Source organism: Orbicella faveolata, unplaced genomic scaffold, assembly GCF_042242905.1.
Source record: "Orbicella faveolata isolate gen_17 unplaced genomic scaffold, um_ofav_v1 contig_46, whole genome shotgun sequence".
Taxonomy (NCBI): Eukaryota; Metazoa; Cnidaria; class Anthozoa; order Scleractinia; family Merulinidae; genus Orbicella; species Orbicella faveolata.
In genome coordinates, this window is record NW_028301576.1 from 4,654,389 (window position 1) to 4,674,759 (window position 20,371).

Here is a 20,371-nt window from a genome sequence, read left to right on the forward strand (position 1 = left end):
CTCTTTCATTTGGTCTGATGCAAAAGTACAACAAAAGTAAGATTCCCCAGCATTTTTGTGCAATTTTGTGGCGTAACCAGCGTTGCTAAATAACTTTAATTTTCCCTCAGTTAAATCCAAAACAAATGTATGAGTAAAGACTGCGCATCAATATTTATATTAATCTTGTAAAAATTTCTTCACCTGAAGCACTCGAGTCAGTCTAGTGTGAATCTTCGTCGCCATTTTGAATTTAAAAAAAAAAAAAAACCGGTGACCTAACGGCCCGGCCTTTACACTGATGATCTGCTCCAGGGGGCGGGGCGGGGGGGGGGGGATTTCGCTTCCTTTTCACGGGAAATTAATAAATTGTCTACTAAAACATTGTGAAATATGGAAGCAAGGCCAATCTAAGCGCTAAAAGCTGCTCTGATTTCTCAGAAATGATAGAAAACTAAAGATTGTTCAGAATGCAAAAAGTTGCTCGAAACGAAAAAAGTTGCTCGAAATACACGAAGTTGCCAAAAAGTTGCCGAAAGCCCTAACCAAAGTTGGCATGGATAATAACAAGAGAAAATGAGGGGACCTCATTTTCTCTTGATAATAAAAGTGGAAAATGCAGGACTTGCATTGGATATCACCAGCTGCCACAAAATTGCGCTCTGACCTTGTAAATTATCTCCGAAGTATTCCAGCCATCCCGTAAAGGACCAATTTTCAGCCTCGAATTTATCAATCTTGGAGCATGGGACACTTATCTGCGAAGAATGACTGGGGAGTGGAGTGACTGGATTGATTTCTTTGTTAACATACTCGAAATCCCGACCGGGCGATAGTATCAAGCTTAGGAGAAACAGAATTGAATATCATCTATCCGGGCTGATAGGATAAAATCGAGATAGAAAAATATATTGCTGCCAAGTTGAATGGCGAAAGGGAATTTCAACAGAAGTTGAAATTCTTTCTCACCAGTTAAGGCATGTCTCTTAGTAATTTGTTGCGAGTTGTTGTTGTTGTTTTTTCTGTAAGTAAGTTATAACCCTTTTCACGGTTAATTTTTCTGATTTGCATTACAATGTAATCCAACGTGGATGCGAGGCAATTCCGGGCTAAGCCTACAAAATAGCCCGAAATTGCCTCGCATACATGTTAGATTTTAATATAATGCAAATGAGCAAAGGTAACCTTGAATCGTGTATTATAACGTAAGTTTTTTCATGTATTGTAAGTGATGTTTGTAAGCTATTAAAAGCATTAAAAAAAATTCAATATATCGGAGCCCTAAAGAAATAACGTTTCATCTTACGGTGGCCATAATGGTGCCCCTCAGCTCCGAGGACCACAAAAATGGCCATACAAAGCTCTAGGTATAAATTTGATTGACGTTGGCACTGTTTTATTCAAAACATTATTCAAATTTGACGCAACTGACGATGAGAGAAGTTACTGTCGAAACATGTTCTTATAAACTTTAAAAAGACATAGCCAAACAACGAGGGCTTGTTTCTTGCTTGGGGAGACAGATGTGACCAGACGTTAGGACTCGGGGCAGTCTGGGCACGATCTGGAATCTTCTTCCTTCTTCCGGCATTTGCTGTTATGAAATTGTCGTGAGAACATGGCGAGTAGGTAACAGCGCATTTTCTAATGGGAAAAGTGGTATATTTCCGCGTGGAATTTCAGGATGACAAGACAACGTTCTTCCCCGGTGAAATTATCAAGGGTACTGTTAGAGTCATGGTTAATAAGGAGTTAAAACTTCGTGGCATTCGAGTGGAGTTTCATGGAGAAGCCAATGTCTTCTTGTCAGGAGGAGACCAGCGGAGAAAGCGACCTGCAAACAGTGAAGTGTATATTGATCTCGTAGCAACGTTATTTGGAAAAGGTTAGTGAAATTATGATACTATGAAATTATGATATTGGCTATGATGAAAGTTTCGGCAATATTGCTTTTTGAAGGTGAATGTCCATTAAACCATGGAGCTTATTATGTAAATATTAAAATTGACTACATGAATCAGCAATGACTGATAGCGAAATAAAAGGGTGCTAATAACTTTGATCAGCAGGACTCGTGGGCAGAAGGCAATTTCACCCAAAGCTACCTTTTTCCTATCGAAAATCTGAAGATTTGGTGGAATTTACAAAAAATGTGCATGTTCAAACACAGTCGGCCCAGACGTTGAATACGATTAATACGTACCATTATGCTGTTGGCGATTGCGTTACAATTTTAGCCGTCTATAAGACAATGTATGAGAATGTTTCGAAAATTACTCTAAATGCTAGGTGTAGAAAATAATTTGAATAAAATGGCTTACCTTATGTTTGCATTGCGTTATTTTGATGTCTCTGGGTTCCTGGAGGTGGTTTAGAGCCACTTAGGCGAGTTTTACTTTCTGGCGTTTTGCTTCTCCTAAAGAGAAATGAAAGGCGGGCGACCCACTGGCTCGACGGCCCGCACTCAAAGCTCTGTAAATTCCACAAAAATGGTCTAATCTCGTCAAAATTGCCTCATGGCAGCCGTCGATAACTCTTCTTCCCATTCGCTTTCTCCCAAGGTTCCAAAGTTTATCTTAACCACCCGAGAATGGCTGGTTTTTCAGCTCTTGCTTTCCATTTCTGATCACTTTTGATCCATAACCGATTTTCTTATATGGCAAGCTCCGCGATCAGGCAAGATGAATCAAATCCTGTGCTGTGATTGGCTATCCGAGCGAGCAAGATGGAGCTATCTTGCCCGCACGGGTCTACCCGCCGTGTCCCGCAAGAAAAATTTCCCCGAAAGCCATATAATAAATCCTTTATTGACCAAGCTTGTTCGGTCAAGATGGCTGGATATTGGCCTCATTCTTTTCTTGCGAGTTTATGGACCTTGACTCCATCTTGGTCCATAAATTCGCAAAAAAAGAACTTGGCCAATGTCCAGCCATCTTGACCTCACACTTGGTCAATAACTCATATATCTTGGCTGCAGGATTTGAATTTCTAGCTTAACGACCTCACCATCATGACAAACTCGCCTCCAACCATTGAGAGGGACGGGGCATTTTTTGATCATGCAAATTGTACCGTGTTGCAGTGTATAACTGACATAAGCGCCTAAAAGCACTGTTAACTGCAATAATACAAGGAGCAAACAATGTTCAGCTGAATTTAGTGCCTAAAAGTACTGTTAACTGCAGCGGCAGCTGGCAACGAGTAACTGACCAATACCCTGTGCCTCTCAACGGTTGGAGGCGAGTTTGTCATGATGGCAAGGTCGTTAAGCTAGAAATTCAAATCCTGTGCCCAAGATAATCAGTTATGGATCGAAAGGGAGCAGAAATGGAAAGCAAGAGCTGGAAAACCAGCCATTCTTGGGCAGTTAAGATAAAGTTTGGAACCTTGGGAGAAAGTGAATGGGAAGAAGAGTTATTGCCGGCTGCCATGAGGCAATTTTGACGAGATTAGACCATTTTTGTGGAATTTACGGAGCTTTGAGAGCAGGCCGTTGGGCCAGTGGGTCGCCCACCTTTCATTTCTTTTTAGGGGAAGCAAACCGCTAGAAAGTAAAACTCGCCTAAATGACTCTAAACCACCTCCAGGAACCCAAAGACATCAAAATAACACAATGCAAACATAAGGTAAGCCATTTTATTCAAATTATTTTCTACACGTAGCATTTAGAGTAATTTTCGAAGCATTCTCATACATTGTCTTATAGAGAGCTACAATTGTAACGCAATCGCCAACAGCATAATGTCATGTATTAATCGTATTCAATGTCTGGGCCTCCTGTGGTTCAAATTCCATGCTTCCTGAACACTGGGAAATTGTTGATGTCTGCGAAATGTTGAAATTGTATTGATTCTGAAACCCTCTTCTTGACTAGTACCCGCCTACAGCAAATAAATATTAAATATCTGCCTGTTTCAAATCCTAGTGACATCCCCAGACCTCTCAAGTTGATTTGTTGCCAAAGAATGAGACAATGTAAAGGCCCGTGGGTTGTGACATAGCTGGGGTTACCTTCCTAGGGGGTCTGGGGGCATGCCCCCCCCCCCCCCAGAACAATTCATATCCAAAAAGATAGTTAATATTAATATTTAGGTACTTGACTAAAGTAGCAAGGAACCTTTAATGCGTGAGAAATAATAGTTTCACGGTGAGAGTGTAGGATTGAATTGGTTTGCGTGAGTCTCGCTCAATGCATGAGACTTGAGAGCTCTGCATCCCTTCTCTTATGTGCGTACATGACCATATGTAATAGAATAATTTTGTCGGTTTGCTAGTGTTTAATTCTACTTGTTTAGTAGTGCAAATACTTGTATCTGATTGGCTGAGGAGTTTCCAAGGAACGTTTTACAAAAATGTTGCTGGATAATTCAATTTCAGAGAACATTGAGTGGATTGCATTCAGAGGACATTGTCAGTATAACACAATCTAAAACCTCAGAATTGTTAAATCAGCTGTCAAGCACATATACAAAGTTGCAAGTTTCAAAATTATGATAGTTCATTCTGCGCACAAGGTGTGACATTATACTACTTAATGTCAAACTACATGTACTGTTTGTTGAGAAAGGGAATCACTAGGCATTATTCATCATCAAATTATTTGGAGGAAAGTAGCATTAGAATTATTCTAGAATTCTTCGTAAAATACTGTAGTTATCTTGTAATCATAAATAAATCTTAATGTTAATTATTATTATTATTAATATTATTATAATAATTGTTATCGTTATTGTTATTGTTATTATTATTTAGCTCTTATTAACCGAGCAGGAGGTCTGTATGGGAGAATCTTGACGGAGGTTGTGAGTACAGACCGAACGCAGTGAGATCTGTACACACGACCGAGGTCAAGATTCTCCCATACAGACCGACTTAGCTCGGTTAATAAGATGTTTATTATATGGCAAAGAAGAAAACTTTAATTCGTTTAATGTAACTGGTTTGCTGACATTTTGCTTGCAAACGGAGATGAGCTTAACTTAAACCTGCTGAAATTTGCTCGTCCCCTTTACATTTTTTTTTGTCATCAGGCTTTTTGGCACTTCCATAAATGATTGAGAAGAAAATAAAAGAAAACGGTGAACATTTTTGTATTTGAGTTTGCTACTTTTTCAATGCAAAATGAAACTGGTCTAGATGCCGGTCTAGATGGGAAAATCTAGACCGCGGTCAATATCGATTTCAGCCAATCAAATTTGTGAATTCGGTAGTTCCCAGTCCTTGTGAGACACAGCCATATAATAAATGTAGGTATTATGTTGCCTGGGTTTGTAGCCAATATAATGCATGCTTTGATTGGCTGATTTAGGGCATTATTCTTCCGTAATTATTCTTCCTTAATGCCCACAGGCTGATTATGGGCCTGCAAAACCAAAGCAAAAAGCCATATAATGAACAACTTATTAACCTTGAACATTTGGTTTTTACAGGAAAATCTCACACCTCAGCCTTGCTGTATTGACCTCACTATTGCTTGGTCAATACGGCAAGGTCTTGGTTCGAGATTTTCCCATGAAGACCTCACTCTCACTCAGTTAATAAGAAGTTAGTCACTGTCTTCTAATATTAATGTATGGCTAGAGTATTTTTACAATGTTCCTTTCACCTTTCAGCCCCTGATGAAGCTGGTGAAAATCCAGTGCTAGCACCTGGAGATGAATACACTCTCCCATTTCAGTTTCACATTCCAAGTGAAAATTTGCCCTCATCAGTGGAAGGGAACTTTGGTCATGTGCGATATTGGCTTAGGGCATTTATTGACCGTCCCTGGAGGTTTGACATTTCTACAAAGGCTTTTTTCACAGTTATTGAACATGTGGATATAAATGTAGCACCAGGACTATTGGTGAGTATAAGAGTTTGCATTTATTTAAATATACATGTACTTACATGTAATATAGTTTTTAACTATTGTGGGAGGCACGGTGGCCACATGGTTAACTAGTGCGCTTGACTCTGCATTGAGCAGTCTGGACTCGAGCCTGAGTGGCTGGAGATATTTTGACGCGTTCTAGACACGACGCATTTACTGTCATAGTGCCTGTCCACCCAGGAGTATAAATGGGTCCTGGCAAATTTAATGCTAGGGTTATTACACTGCAATGGACTAGCATCCCATCCAGGTGGGAGCAGAAATAGTCCTAGTCACTTCATTCAACAGAAACCAGAGATAAGCACTGACCTACATACACAACTTACTTTATTTTATCTCAGATTTACAGAGTACATCCATAACTCAATACACACACGCAAAGCATGAACCAATTCTTTATTTTACTTGGTCACACATTTAGCCACGTGTATGGTAATGGTGCGTCCCATAGACTTGATGAGCAGAGTCTACAGGACATACCAGCTACATAGTTTACAGGTGTGCCAAGAAAACAAAATAACAATTGAATGTAAAAATGACTGTACAATTGGGAATAAATATTGAATTAACTTTTTAACTCCAAGTTTTGCATGCAAAATACTTAAAATAGTGAAGACCATAAGAAGTGGAAACAGGTTAACTTATTTTACACAATGAAAAAATATATGAGTTCCTCTAAGAGACTAGATGTTTGATATTGACATAATTTAATTGTCAAAATTTCTCAATTTTTCATTCTCAATCAGCATCCCTGCCAAGTTGAACAAGAAGAACAATATGGATGGGCTTGCTTCTCTGGTCCACTCAGTGTGACCGTTCAAACAGACAGGGGTGGTTACTGTCCAGGAGAAGACATCGCAGTCTCAGCATTTATCAATAACCAATCAAGTAGCAGGATTTGCAGTGTGGAGATCATTTTTTTTCAAATCTCAGTCTATACAATTAAAGGTGGTAAGTGCAAGATTTTTAAGACTGTCAAGTGATACTCAGTGGCTCTTGAGAAATAATAAATATGTACATGCAAATTTTTAGAAAAAAGTAGTTTACCTCGGAATCTACATAAAGTCAAGTGAACGTGTGTATACTGAAAGTATAAATTAAGGTACATGCAAAAAAAACTTTCTTTTTTTTTTTTTTCAGGTAAACGAAATAAACGTAGGGTAGAAAAAGTAGCTTCAGTGAAAAGAGATGAGATTCAAGGAATAGGAGATCACCACATGGAGATGGTACCACTTCCAATCCCCTCGCTACCGCCAACAATGACAAGTTGTAGCTGTATAAAGATATCCTACGAATTGAAGGTATTACACTTGTATAGTTACAACTTTGATTCATTCTTATTTGTTTTCAATATTTGTCCATGCAATGGTCAGATCATGGACAAAATCACACCCAGTATTTAGACCACAATAAACAGCGAGGATGATACATGTACTGTAAGGCTTACTACTAGTGTGATGTAAATGTACATTGCACAAATTGTATATGTGTGTGTATATGTACATTTATACCTGTACTTCACAGTACAAAAATAAGTGTATGTTGCCAAGAATTATATATCCAGTGAATGTTCTTGTATCCTACAGTGAAGAAACAAGTCTAGGCAGTGATTGCATTGAATTCATCTGCAGCATGTTTGTTGGACTTATACAGTTGAACCTATATAAAGCAGCCTCCCTCAGGGACGAGACAACTGGCCACTCAATAGAGGTGGCTGTTTAATAGGGGTTCACCCAAAAATGTTGGGTGTGGTCCAGTTTTCAGTTTATCAAAATTTATATAAGTACATGTACAAACAAATGCATGTGGAGAAAAAGTAGAACGATGATTATAATGCAGTCCATGACTTAACAATTACATGACTGTACAGACATAACATGTCTGCCGTCAACCCAACACTAGCTCGTCAATGCTGTACAAACAAACTAAAATGCTTCTGACTTTGTTTTGTGATTGTTTTAATAAATACTGCTGAAAATGTGTTTTTACAGTATTACACATTGTCATTCCTTAACCTTCATCTGGCTAAAAACGTCCAACTTCAAATCTTCCTGGCAGTTCAGTAGAGGTATAAAACAAAAAAATCACCCTTGGGACGGCAAGAAGCTGGCCACGGCCGCTTAATAGATGTGGCCATTGAATAGAGGTTTTTATTACAATGTATAGCTCACAATTTTTCCAGGACTTTGACCACTGGCCGCCAAATAAATGTTGGCCACTTAATAGAGGTTCGACTGTATCTATAGTCAGATGCAGTGTAATTATGCAGAAATTGTTCAGTTGAACGACTGGAGTCTAAACAAAAATCATAAAAGGGTCTTTTATACATTAATTATTATTTTATTATGTTGGAGATGTAAACTCACAAATCGTTTTAAAGCAATCGGAGTAAGTTAGTTATACTGAAATGCTTTTATCAAACGAATGCCCATTCATTACACAATGTTATTAAACTTGATTATCTTCATGATGCAACAGTATGACCTGTTAAAACACCCTTATTTATGTTAGACATATAGATCTGTATTAATTTTTATAACTCAAAAACATTTACTAGGTGAACTCGCCATGTCCGTTTTAAATTTTGAACAATCATTTGCCTTCCTGTGAACAGGCTCCCTAATGGGATGTTGGGTGGAAAAGAACGCAAGTGGAAGAGGCGAGCATGATCTAGGCAGGAAGAACTCACAGATGACTTACCCAACTTGCTTGGCTTTCTGTTATTTCTGGTTTTTTCCCCTCCACTTCCTTACTTACTTTTTTCACCCTATAACCTGCTAGGACTGAGTTGTTCACTGGGAGTGGTTTGCCATTTACTTGTTAAAATACATGTATGCCCTTTTTAGGTTGAAGAAAGCTTTGAAAAATGATGTTGTCTCTGGACCTCTTTGTGTTTTACAGATGTACTAACAGGGATACTTTGATCTTTTTAGTACATTGTTGAGAAGCCTGTTACAGGATTTCTTTTAAAGAATACGATGCCTTAAGGGGGGCAAGTAACTAAGCATATTTTTTATCACCGCAGTTTGTTGTTCACATTGGTGGTTGGAACTCCAAGGACCTCACCCTTACAATCCCAATAACAATTGGCTCGGTACCGTATCAGCCCCTGTTGCTACCTTCACCAGTGGAGCCGTCAGCCCCGCCTCTCTGCTCTCCACCCTATAGTGACGACATTCAGCCACATCCTGGTGTGGGTAAGTTATAAAGTTGTTGGTGAAAATTTTCTGTTTCAAACTTAACAGCTGTTGTTTATGACACAAATTAATTATGCGCTTGCTTTAGTGTTGTGCTTGTGGTAATTGGTTTAGGAAACTTAGAGGACATCTGGTGTAAAATTGGCCAGTCAGAGTAGAGATTGTGTATTTTCAGCCATTGAGATGTAAGACAAAAGTATTTGCTATACTTTGCAAGTCATTGTTTTCTGACTTCCATCGTGTATTCTTAATCAACAACTCTTATAGGGTCTCAATCATTTATTGTTAACAATTATTTGCTAGTAGAACACGATCAGGCACATGCTGTCTTGAAAAGGACTTGCAGTCCATGTTAAAAATTATTTTGACTTATTTCACTTTAAGCCTTTGGGTCTACTCTGGGTTAACGAAGTGTGGTTGGTAACTCTTTTCATTTGTGTTGTTTTAGTTCTTCCATCATACGCAGAGTGTGTTTATGGAGGAGCTGCCATACATAACGAGAATGATTCAGGTGACATGATGGGTGACTCCACCTTCACTCCAATGTACCCGTTTGTCAATCATTACCAGATCCCCTCTGCCACAAGCCAAGAACCGCAGGCCTCGACCAGTAAAGTGGCTCTGCCTTAAGTCAGCTCTGGTGTGATTTATTTTATTGCTAAGGTTTATATGCTTGTAGAGTTAGTAATTGTGTACATAGCTGCCTTTTTAGAGAGCTCTTAGGCTGATTAGAAATTTGATGCTTCTGTTTTTCTGATATCGAGCTGAGCTTCATGTAGTCACTTTTCAAGGGACTAGTTATCAAATTCAAAATTGTTCCAGGCTTTTGTTCAAAGAAAATGAACGCTGCACATACATCTTGTATGTTGATTTTTACCTAAAAGAAAACAAGCGGAGAAAACTTCATATTATTAGCAGTGATTGACAAATCATTTGACATTAGTTGGGTCAGATTGTGAAATTTAGTAGGAAGAGGACCATTGTTTGTAGTTGATGTACATTTTTTGTGAATCAAAGCAAATTATTTTACAACCACATTAATCTTTCAAACCTCGTTGCATGTGTCCTTTAACCTTACATTCGTGGAGAGATCAAACGTTAATTTCTCCCAACAATACCAATAAATAATCAAGTAGACAGGTAATGGGAATGAAAGAAATATTGTCAGCTTTAGATGCTGCGTTTTGCCTTAAGGATTCGCTCGGTATGCAATACTTAATAATAATAAATAATAATAATAATAATAATAATAATAATAATAATAATAATAATAATCGAATATTTCCTCAGGATAACCCTTCAGTACAAAGTACTGTTATCAACGGGGTCCTGCTAAGAATTAAAAACTAATAAACAAGAATTATTAAGATATATAAAATAAGATACATAGTAAAAACCGTTAAAAATACAATGGAAATTACAAGTAATAATCGTCTAAGGCTTTCCTAAATAAAACTCTACAATTAATGTTTCTTAAACTTAAAGGCAATAAATTAAAAATCGAGGCACCTAAAAAGTAAAAGCTACGGCGCGCAAAATCCAGTCTGACTTTTGGTAGTTTTGCAGTTTTCCCATTGTTTCTAGTGTTTAAAGCGTTATGATGTAATCGGTGAAAATAGTCTTTAAATGGAAAGCATGCAGTTCCATTAAGGCAATCAAATACAAAGCAGCACGTTCTTTTTTTAAAAAAAAGTTCCCAACAGTTAAAAATCGAAGATCACAGTTCTGCGAACTGCATTTTGGGGAAATGATTTCGAGGCTTCGGGTCTCAATGGAGCGGATCGTGCGTTTGCGGGACTCTGACCATCCAAGACTAGTATACCCGCAATACGTAAATATATTGGCATAATCATCGATTGGCACACGGAATTGATTACCAAATAGAAGATGAAGCTCTATGTTCTCTAAGAAAATAATGCGCGTATGACGTCTAGAAAAAACTGCTAATGGACGGGACTGCGTTCAGCAGTTTTTCTAGACCTCAAAAGCGCATTATTTTCTTAAGAAAACATAGCAACACCATCTCTATTTGGTTTTGACTGTAGCATGAAAAGGCAAAAGTATATTCATCTGAGAAGGGGTAGTAATTGTGCTGGCACACAGAATTGAAAAGTTTCATCACATTTTGTTGTTGTTGTTGTTGTTGTTGTTGTTGTTGACCACAACTACCAGAATTCCTGTCGTTTGTTCCTTGTTATTTAAATTTTGAATTCCCAGTTGGATTTAAATAACAATTGCCTTAATTAACATAAGAAACAGGAAAAGTGAAGGATTCTGGTAGTTGTAATCAAATGACGCCATCATGCAAATCACGTATTCAAGAAAATATATTAGGCATTGGCCTGAAAAGTGTACATGTATTTATGAAATTGCTTCTGTATTATAGTATGATTTTATTAGAAAAAAAGAAATGCTAAATAGCTTAGTTATTAGAATATTACAATGTATAAGAGCTGTTTCTGAATTAAGTATTGGTTAGTCCAAAAGTGGCAAGAAAATTGGCCTGTTCCAGATGTGTGGTTAGCTGGGACCAGCGCAGCACGCAGAACGGTACGTGAGTGAAAAGTAAAGACGTTCTGCTTGTTTTCCCAACTAATCTGACGCCTAGGAGAGCCAACAGTAAAATATTCAGTTTGAACGAAGTTCAGGAATAGTTTTCGCAGAATTAAGCAATTGTGACAGTTTATTACTGGTGATTGAGGCTTAATGTTATGTTCGTTTTCTTTTTCTTCAATTTGGTTAAAAATTATTACTACACTGTTATAAATACAGGAATGTCTGATTTGTCTTCTCTACTGGCTCAAGAGTTAGTGGTTGATAATTAAAATATACCGGTAACAGAAACAAAACTAGAGTTCAAATTAAGACTGTACTCTAGCGAACGCAACGAACGTTAGTTACCAAGTTCTGGCTTGGAAATTTAGCTTTTGGTACCTTCAGCTTCTATGGTGTATCTGGAAAAATTCCATTGGGCACTAATAGCTTTCGACCAGCGACTCTCTCGTCTGTCCAGAATAGAAAATAGGAATAAATTAAAATTAAAGTTATATGCTGATAGCGTAAATTAATTATTGAGAGAACAAGGTATTAAAATTGACGATACTACCATCAGTGATTTTCTTGTTTTATTCATAAACGAGCTGAATGTGTTAGGAACCAGTCAGGGTTTGCACGCACTTTGAAAATCCTTGAATTGAAAATCAAAATGCAAGGACTTGAAAGTTCGTGAAAAGTACTTTGGGTCCTTGAAAAACTTTGAACAGACTGTTTGGCCAATAAGGCAAACCACGTGCCCGTATTCAGTTCATGCAAAAAGGAAGCGATCTTAGTTCCTCGCTTACGTCCGTAATGGAAGAACTAAAACAAGTATCCCTGAAACCCGAGCGTCTAGTTTCACATTCTAATGGTATTGTTTTCGTGGATGGGGTTCTTGAAAAATTGGAATTGTGTTCTATAATGTCGTTAAAAAGTCCTTGAATTTTTAGTCCAAAAAACGAACTCTTGATGAAAGATGTTCGCGAGTTACAATATACATGTACTTGTTCCTTGTTCTTCTAAGAGGCAGGGTGAGTGGCACGGTGTAGATCTAGACGATTCGACTACTTTCTGAAACAAAAGAAGAATACTGAGTAATATCCAATACCTTCTTTAATCATGGCTAAGGGTTCTCAAGAGCCTAACGGCTCACAATTGAGAGAGCTTAACTCGGTCTCCTCGTGAAACGACTAGGAGGAATTAGTCGATCGCAAATTACTTCACCACGAGTCCCTGCCCCACACCACACCTCCCTCAGCAGTTTGTCACGTTTAGCAAACAGTTTTCCATGCGTAAAGAGGACTGTGAGAGTAAAATTTCTAGCGCTTGAAATCGGAGTGCAGTGCGTTAATCAGTAAAGCAAAGTATTGTTTTTGAGTGACAAACAGAATTGGACGTCGATCTTCGTGAAGAGTGTGGATAACACAGCATCTCGGCATTCTTCGTCACGGATCACGTGACAGGTAAATGTGATCATCTCTAGACTGAAAGATTTGCTGTAATAATAAATTCCCACAACTGACTGAAAAAAGGGACCTAAGGCCACCGAAATGGTAATAAATCATCACTATAGCCTTAAGTTTGCTTTTTGTTGTTCTCTTTGACGTGAGCGCCTCCCTTATATATAATGTTTTCATTTTTTTTGTTTTTGTTTTTTCCATCGGACTATAATGACGTTAATTGAACTTTATGTAGCCGATGAATTTCAGTTGCTCACTGCTGAAGATTTTGTCAAAAGACTTGTTTACTGGGCTCAATGGAAAAATCTGTTCCATATTTCATTTCTCACGTTATTTCTCATTTTTCTGGTTCCAGGAATCTTAGTTTTATTTCTCTTCCCTCAAGGTCTCTAAGGCTATTCTATGAACTCACAAGTATGTGTCCGGTACTTGTGAAAAATTTGAATATGTAAATTTTGTGTGTATGTGTTCGTCTGTGTTTTACCTTTGTAATTATCACATGATCCCAAATGTGTGCAATTACGAATAACTTCTGCAGTTGAATACAACTTTCGCTTGTCAACAGCCTTAAAACGAAACAAGAAATGTAGCGCGCATCAAAATCATGGAAACAGTCGATTTGTTTGCTGTTGAAATATATGGAGATGGAAGTTTCTCTCCTGGCGAAATTATCTACGGCGACGTTTATCTGAAGACAAACGAAGAGTTAACACTCAGAGAAATTCGCATTGAGTTCTATGGGGAAGCTAAGGTTTTCTGGACAGAGGCCCCAAGAAAGAAGAGGCTTGGAATGCGAAACTATACCAACTATGAACAGTATTTAAATATTGCAGTAACAGTTTACGGCAAGGGTGAGTATTTCAAGCATTCCGAGTTTGCTCGGAATTGTACATTGTTATTGAACGATTGCAAGTCATAGTACTTCTAAGAAACAAACACCAAACTTACCATAGTTAAAGTTTATCAATAGAATCTGTACCACTGACATTCTAAACTACCAAAAGCTAAATTGTACTTTATAAATAACTGCTTTTAACAGCATCACGACCAATATCATATCTATTACAGCTAATAAGAGACAATTATACATGCAAGTAATATGGGTAACAATTTTGCTCTCTACTGAGCCGAAACCTGTCTTTCCACGTTACGTGCTTAAAATTGCACTTGGTAAAAACCAAGATTTATTTGATAATGTCTTTTTGCCAAAGTTTGTAAACTTTATTGATTGTTCACTTACAATGTTTTCCCAGGAGGCAGATGGGAAGCTGATAGCCTCTGCCTGGCCCTCCCCTCCCTTCTCCATCACTTATCATGGGAGAAAAATATCTTTGATATGTTTCCTAATCGAAAGCCTTGAACTGTCCTTTTAATAGCTATCGGGGTTTCTCGGCTAAAATCTTGTGACGTTTATATACCGGCCAACAGTGCTCAAATTTTGTTTGAGAATGCGTGAGGTAAATTGTACCTCATTAATCTGCCTTTCGAATTCGTCGGAGTTTTTAATTTGTCTTATTTTATGACTGAGAAAATTTCTTCATTGTAATTGGCTGAGAGTAGGCCAAATTATCGTTAATTTTTAATTTGCACTGCAGTGCAAATTAACGCGCGCACGTTCGCAACTTTCTGATAAATGAGTAATTGTATGAAAGCTCAAGCAATTAAGGATTTACACTGCTAGTGATATTTGAAAATTCTTTCAAATTGAACTCGCCTAAAGGCTAGTGCAATTTTGAGAGAATTTTCAAATATAACACTTTGTGTAAAAACCTTAGTTGCTCTCGCATTCATATTTTCCGGCTCGCCTACACAAATTCTGTATCTGCTCCTGAGAAAAACGGGTACTTGAATACCGCTTAATTGCCCTCAAAAAGTCTTTAAAATAGTCCTTAAGAAGATATGTATGAACCATATGAAACTTTATTGCGTCTCTTGACAGCTCCTGGTCAAATCGGCGCCAACCCTGTCCTCTCCCCTGGAGAACATTCTTTTCCATTCGAATTTCGACTCCCAGAGGAAAACCTGCCAAGCACGTTTGAAGGAAAACACGGCTATGTCAAATACTGGCTGAAGGCCATCCTTGATCGACCGTGGAAAGATGACTTGACGATCGTAGAACCATTTACGGTGACAGAGAGAGTGGACGTCAATCAGCCGGAATTTCTGGTAAGGCAATAATTGATTTGTATAGGGCACCTCAAGGGAATCAGGCACAATAGTTGAGTGGGAAGAAAGATTCCGAGTTTGGCAACAGATGCCAAGAGGCAACTTGGAAATGTGAAATGTGAAAATAAAATGCGGAATTAGTGGTGAATTGAGGAAAATCTAGTCACTGGTCAATTTGGACTCAGACTGAAGTCTGGAACCGAGCTGGTTTGTGGTGTTGGTGTTCAAGTCGGGAAAAATACTCTTCTCTCTTTTCTCGAATCAAGTTGGTACATGTGGCCAGAGAATGAAATTGTGATGTTGACAATATAACACACTTTGTTTCTTATCAAGCGCCCTTCTCAAATCCAAGAGGATCGGAACATGGGCTGCCTGTGCTGTGTATCTGGTCCACTCAGTGTCACAGTCCGGACAGACAGAGGTGCGTACTGCTCAGGAGAGCTGATGACAGTCACAGTGTATGCGAACAACCAAACGTCACACAGAATTCTTGGCGTAGAATTAGAGCTCATTCAAGACACTATATTTATCGCCTCTGGAGGTAGGATGCCTTTGATAGATTTCAGTTCTTTAATATAAGAATTGCTGGCATACATAAATCCTGAGATTGGATAAACCCGTGTGTAGACTCTAACAGAGACCGCAGAGACCATTCTAAAGTGGTAGGGCTAAAAACTCTGGCCAATACAAACAAACGTTAAGGTCAGTGTTTTGCCATTTATCTTTCATTTGCGCGCCATCTGTAGCCCTAGAAAAAAACATCCCAGCAATAAAAGTGATAGGGCCCTAGCCCTACCATCCCCTCCCCCTCCGCGGTCCCTGTCTAAGAGAGAATATACCCTTTGCACGACCCTGTCACTACTGCGAGAGAAACTCACAAAAGTCCAGCCTGACTTTGTTATGTTTCAGCATAGCTGATTTTGCAAGTGACCAGGTCGTGCATTCAGGTATTTTCTACCACAAGCTCAGTGTAACATATTATTCGCCTGTACTGAAACGAATTCTAGACGTGTCTTTTTTTTTTTTTTTTTTTGGCTTTCATCCCAGGTAAAAGAACTTTCACGACAGAAATTCTTGCAACTGTCACAAAAGCGGGCAAGACTCCGAACGCAGAGGGTAACGACTTCTTCGAAATGGTTCCTGTGTTGATCCCATCCTTAACACCAACAATGAAGAGCAGTAGGTGTATAAAGATTTCATATCAAATCAAGGTAATCCGACATTGCAGTAAAACATCATGTGAAAAATTACAGAATCAGTGTGTCTTAATTAGCCGGCGTTTTCAAATTCCTTCGGTTTGAAGAACGGATTAGAGTGGGAGGAATGTCTAACCGTAGAAATAAAGCTCCGTTTTCAAATTTCTCCGGTGTGGTGTAGATGGGGTCTTAGTTGATTGTCATGGAACTTCAGCCGGTAACTAAAGAACAGAAAACTTCCAGCAACGGCAACGTTCATTATTTTCAGACTTTTCACCAGGTTTATTTCTCTCTTTCTAGTTTGCCCTCCTGTTGAGAGGATCTGTGAACTTCCGCTTACACCTGCCAATCACAATAGGCTCGTTGCCTGGCCAACTGTCTCAGTCACGCCGTTCGTCTGCAAAGAGTTCAGGATCCACAGCATCGCCAAGCGTATCCTTCATTGGCTTTCCTTCAACATCTCTGGATTACACGGACGGTATGGCATCATATCCTAATGAAGGTCAGTAGTCATATACAGGCAACAGTCACAGCTAGGCCTCAAGAAGCTTACCTTCTAACGGCGAAGTTATTTGGGCTCATCACGCAATCTTTCCAGTTGGAGCGGATTGCGTGACGAGACGAAAGAAAGTCTCTCGTCAAAGAATGAGTTCGTTCAACTCAGGGCTGACAGTCACACGCATCATTACCCTGTTAAGCTGTTCTTTCTAAGCCAACTAAAATATAAGCAATTAGGAAACTATAAATATCGAAACTTAAAGAGACTATAAAGTCATTTTCAAGTGTCGAAAGTGATTTCGCGTTTTTCTCTTGCAGTTTTGCATGTTCGAACACTGGGTTATCTGTTTCTTCAGTGGTTATTGTTGCTGTAATTACTTCATACTGGCATGAAATGTTCTTGTTTCATAGATAAAGAAACAAAATGAATTTTTAATGACGCCATCTTTGCGTCTGTCCTCTAGTTGGTCATAACTAAGAACCAATCAAAATAAACTATTGCGTGTAAATTGTGGCACTAAAGGTGTCATTTTCTTCTTTCAGCTCCACCTTCGTATGCCGAGAGCGTCAGAGGCCAAACACGAAGATACGATACGGTGTACTTCAACAAAGGACTGAATATGCCGCAGTTAAGAGACAATGTTAAAAAATCATCTTAACTTCCCGGTTCTGCTTTGAAATCTTTTCCATAAGGGTATGAGTACAAAATTTAACATGCCTCGATACCTGACGGAATGTAGCCGGTTTGAAATCAAGCGAATTTGTATGTGCTTGCATGCTGGCTGGTATTGTCTAACTCAAATTAGCCGTGGTTACACCACCTTAGGAAAACATGATTTCCGTAGGAGGAAATTGTTAGCCTGAGCGTGGTCGCATGGTCAGCGCGTCGCACTCGCAATCCAGCGGTCCTGGGTTCGAGTTCCGCTCTGACCCGACTACAGGGACCCGACTACCTGGATGACAGTGGCCCCGAATTCAGATCCTCGGCCGCGTGTGTAAATCAGTAGTCAACAGGTTTGCCTCCGGCCAGTTGGGATTCGGATGGGATTCTTGACAATGTAATATTTTATTTGAATTATTTGCTTCAGTTGTTTGCTCGGCCCCACTAGCCTTTGTGTTGTAAGCAATGCCGAGGGTAAATAAAGGTTATTTATTATTTAATATTTTGTTTAGTAAAATCTTCCCTTGGTAAAATTAGCGAGCGTTTCAAGTTACTTAGTTAGTAAGGTTACACGTATGCAAGTTACTCAAGTACGGTCCAAGATTCATTCTCTGTGGGTTTATCCGAACTAACTGAGTTTCAAATTAGACGAGATTACACGAAGCATCAAATGGAAAAAAAATATATAAGATAAATAATTAATCCAAGTTAATATGTAATTATTCTGTATGTCTAATGATTTTGTAACTCTAAAAGTTTAACTTAGTTTTCTTTTTTCTTTTTCATTTATTCTCATTTATTCTATAACAAGAATTTTAATGTAATGTTGATAGAGCTTAATTATATTGTCATACCGATTTAGTCATCCGGCCACTACATCCCGATTAGCTAATGCTGTTTGCGGGAAGTGGATGCTTTTGTAAGCGTCTTGAAAAACGTGAATAAATGAATGCATAAATGAATGTATGGATGGACGGACGGACGGACGAACGGATAAATGAATGAATCGGAACTGACTGACCGACCGACCCTCCGACCGATTGACTGACTGATCATGATTGACTGACTAGTAACTCGGTTACATCTGAAATAGTGGGAGAATTGAAGGTAATACGGAGTCAAAGCTGTGAAATTATTTCAAGCAAGCAGCTGCAAATTGTAGTCACCAGGTAACTACGCCGAAAACTGCGGCTTAGTTTAAAAATCACATTTAGACTGCTGGATTTAAAGAAAACTTCAACTTGAAGCTTGATTTGTAAAGCAAAGATCAGTGAAGAGAGTACAGTCTTAACCCTCGGACGTACAAGAGGTGGGGGGGGGGGGGGGGGAGATTCCAACCCCCCATGAGGTTTTTTGAAAGTTTTGAAAAGACAATTTACTCCATGGGGCTGAAACTTTCAGTAGCTGTACCTTCATTCTCTGCATAAATTTTGATTCGTCAATTGTGTCCCAATCATTTTTATGTTGCCATGGCAACCATCAAATTTCATGTAGGTCTGGCCAAAAATCAGCTTTTTGAGATAACAGGCCCTTTGCAGCTAAGCCGTCACGTGACCTATTTTTCATAAAATTATGGGCTATAACTTAACGAATGCCAGAAATGGAAAAAGCATGTCTAAAATATCCAACGGCCAAGTCTGAGGCCCCAATCATTAAAGAAGGAGATTTTATGACGGTCCGAATTTTTAAAAGAATAAGAAGATTTGTGTGGAAACCTGGAGAGCAAGACCTTGCTCTCCAGCAACATTTTACATACAAATCCTCTAAATTTTCCAAAAATAATAATTCAAACAGTCGTATAATCGTATTCTTTAATTCCAGGGGCCTCAAACTTGGCCATTTTGGTATTAATTTTTCGATGCGCTCTTTCCATTTCTGGCAGTCTTTAAGTTATAGCCCATAATACAAAAATTTTTGCGGAAAAATTTGGTCACGTGACCCCAGCTGCAAAGGGCCTATCCTGTAGTTTTTCCAGTTTTCTTCATCAAATCGCAGAAATTCATGAATTTGTACAGTTCATAAGCATTCTGGCTTGATTTTGTGTTAATTTCCGTTATTTCTTGACTTTTTAAGAAAGATGGCGGATCCAAGATGATGGGTCAAAAATAGTATCATCTTGTAGAGCAGGTTCCGGGATATCTAATCAATGCAAATTTATTTCGCTCTGCCTTAACAGAACGAAAACCCAGAGTTAAGTTTCGATTCGGAGGGCTCCGAAATAAACTTCGATCGAGCACGTTCGACAACTGTGAACTCACTGCTTAGAGCTTTGAGAGCAATTTACAATATTTCAAGTGACGACGGGGAAGACGTCTTTGCGGACGAGCTGCCTGTATATTAGGAATGGAAAGCTAGATACGAAGTGGAGGAGCAGGCAAACGAAAAGCTGGAAAGAAAACTCAAGGACTGCTTTGGATGGTAATTTCGTCAACTAAACATAAGATTCCCACGGGTGTTTATAGCCCGTTTACATTTGTCCTTACCGAGAATGTATTTTGTCAAGGTTCTGTTAAATCCAGTTTGTGTTTTACTTTCAGTTGAATGCTTCATGTTTATAAGAGCGACGTACGTGTTGCAGTTTTCGAGACTTGATGACCTCCAAAACATTGGCTTCGATCGATTGAAAATCGTATTGTTTGGACCTGTATTTTTGAAGCTGCGGGAAGCAAGGCGGAAGGAAACATTTCATACAATTACCGATTTTACATTGTCACACGTTTTAAGTCGTAACTCCAAATAACCAATGTAAATTGTTCTCAAAGTTTGCAGTGGAATTCGTCGGATGAGCGAAAAGGATGTGTTCCCTA

At 38.7% G+C, this 20,371-nt stretch overlaps 2 protein-coding genes across 2 annotated transcripts; both read left to right on the forward strand.

Annotated features, from left to right (window-relative positions):
- The first annotated feature begins 1,462 nt into the window (after positions 1-1,462).
- On the forward strand, positions 1,463-12,159 carry LOC110050985 (arrestin domain-containing protein 4-like). Its single transcript, XM_020756957.2, has 6 exons — positions 1,463-1,864; positions 5,592-5,824; positions 6,598-6,802; positions 6,992-7,152; positions 8,877-9,048; positions 9,497-12,159. The coding sequence occupies exons 1-6, from the start codon at positions 1,627-1,629 to the stop codon at positions 9,676-9,678; spliced, it is 1,191 nt and encodes a 396-aa protein (XP_020612616.2). The 5' UTR covers positions 1,463-1,626; the 3' UTR covers positions 9,679-12,159.
- A 503-nt stretch (positions 12,160-12,662) lies between these two features.
- On the forward strand, positions 12,663-18,522 carry LOC110050986 (arrestin domain-containing protein 3-like). The gene is made up of 6 exons (XM_020756958.2): positions 12,663-13,894; positions 14,983-15,209; positions 15,543-15,750; positions 16,257-16,420; positions 16,706-16,907; positions 17,447-18,522. The coding sequence occupies exons 1-6, from the start codon at positions 13,648-13,650 to the stop codon at positions 17,560-17,562; spliced, it is 1,164 nt and encodes a 387-aa protein (XP_020612617.2). The 5' UTR covers positions 12,663-13,647; the 3' UTR covers positions 17,563-18,522.
- Positions 18,523-20,371: the final 1,849 nt, after the last annotated feature.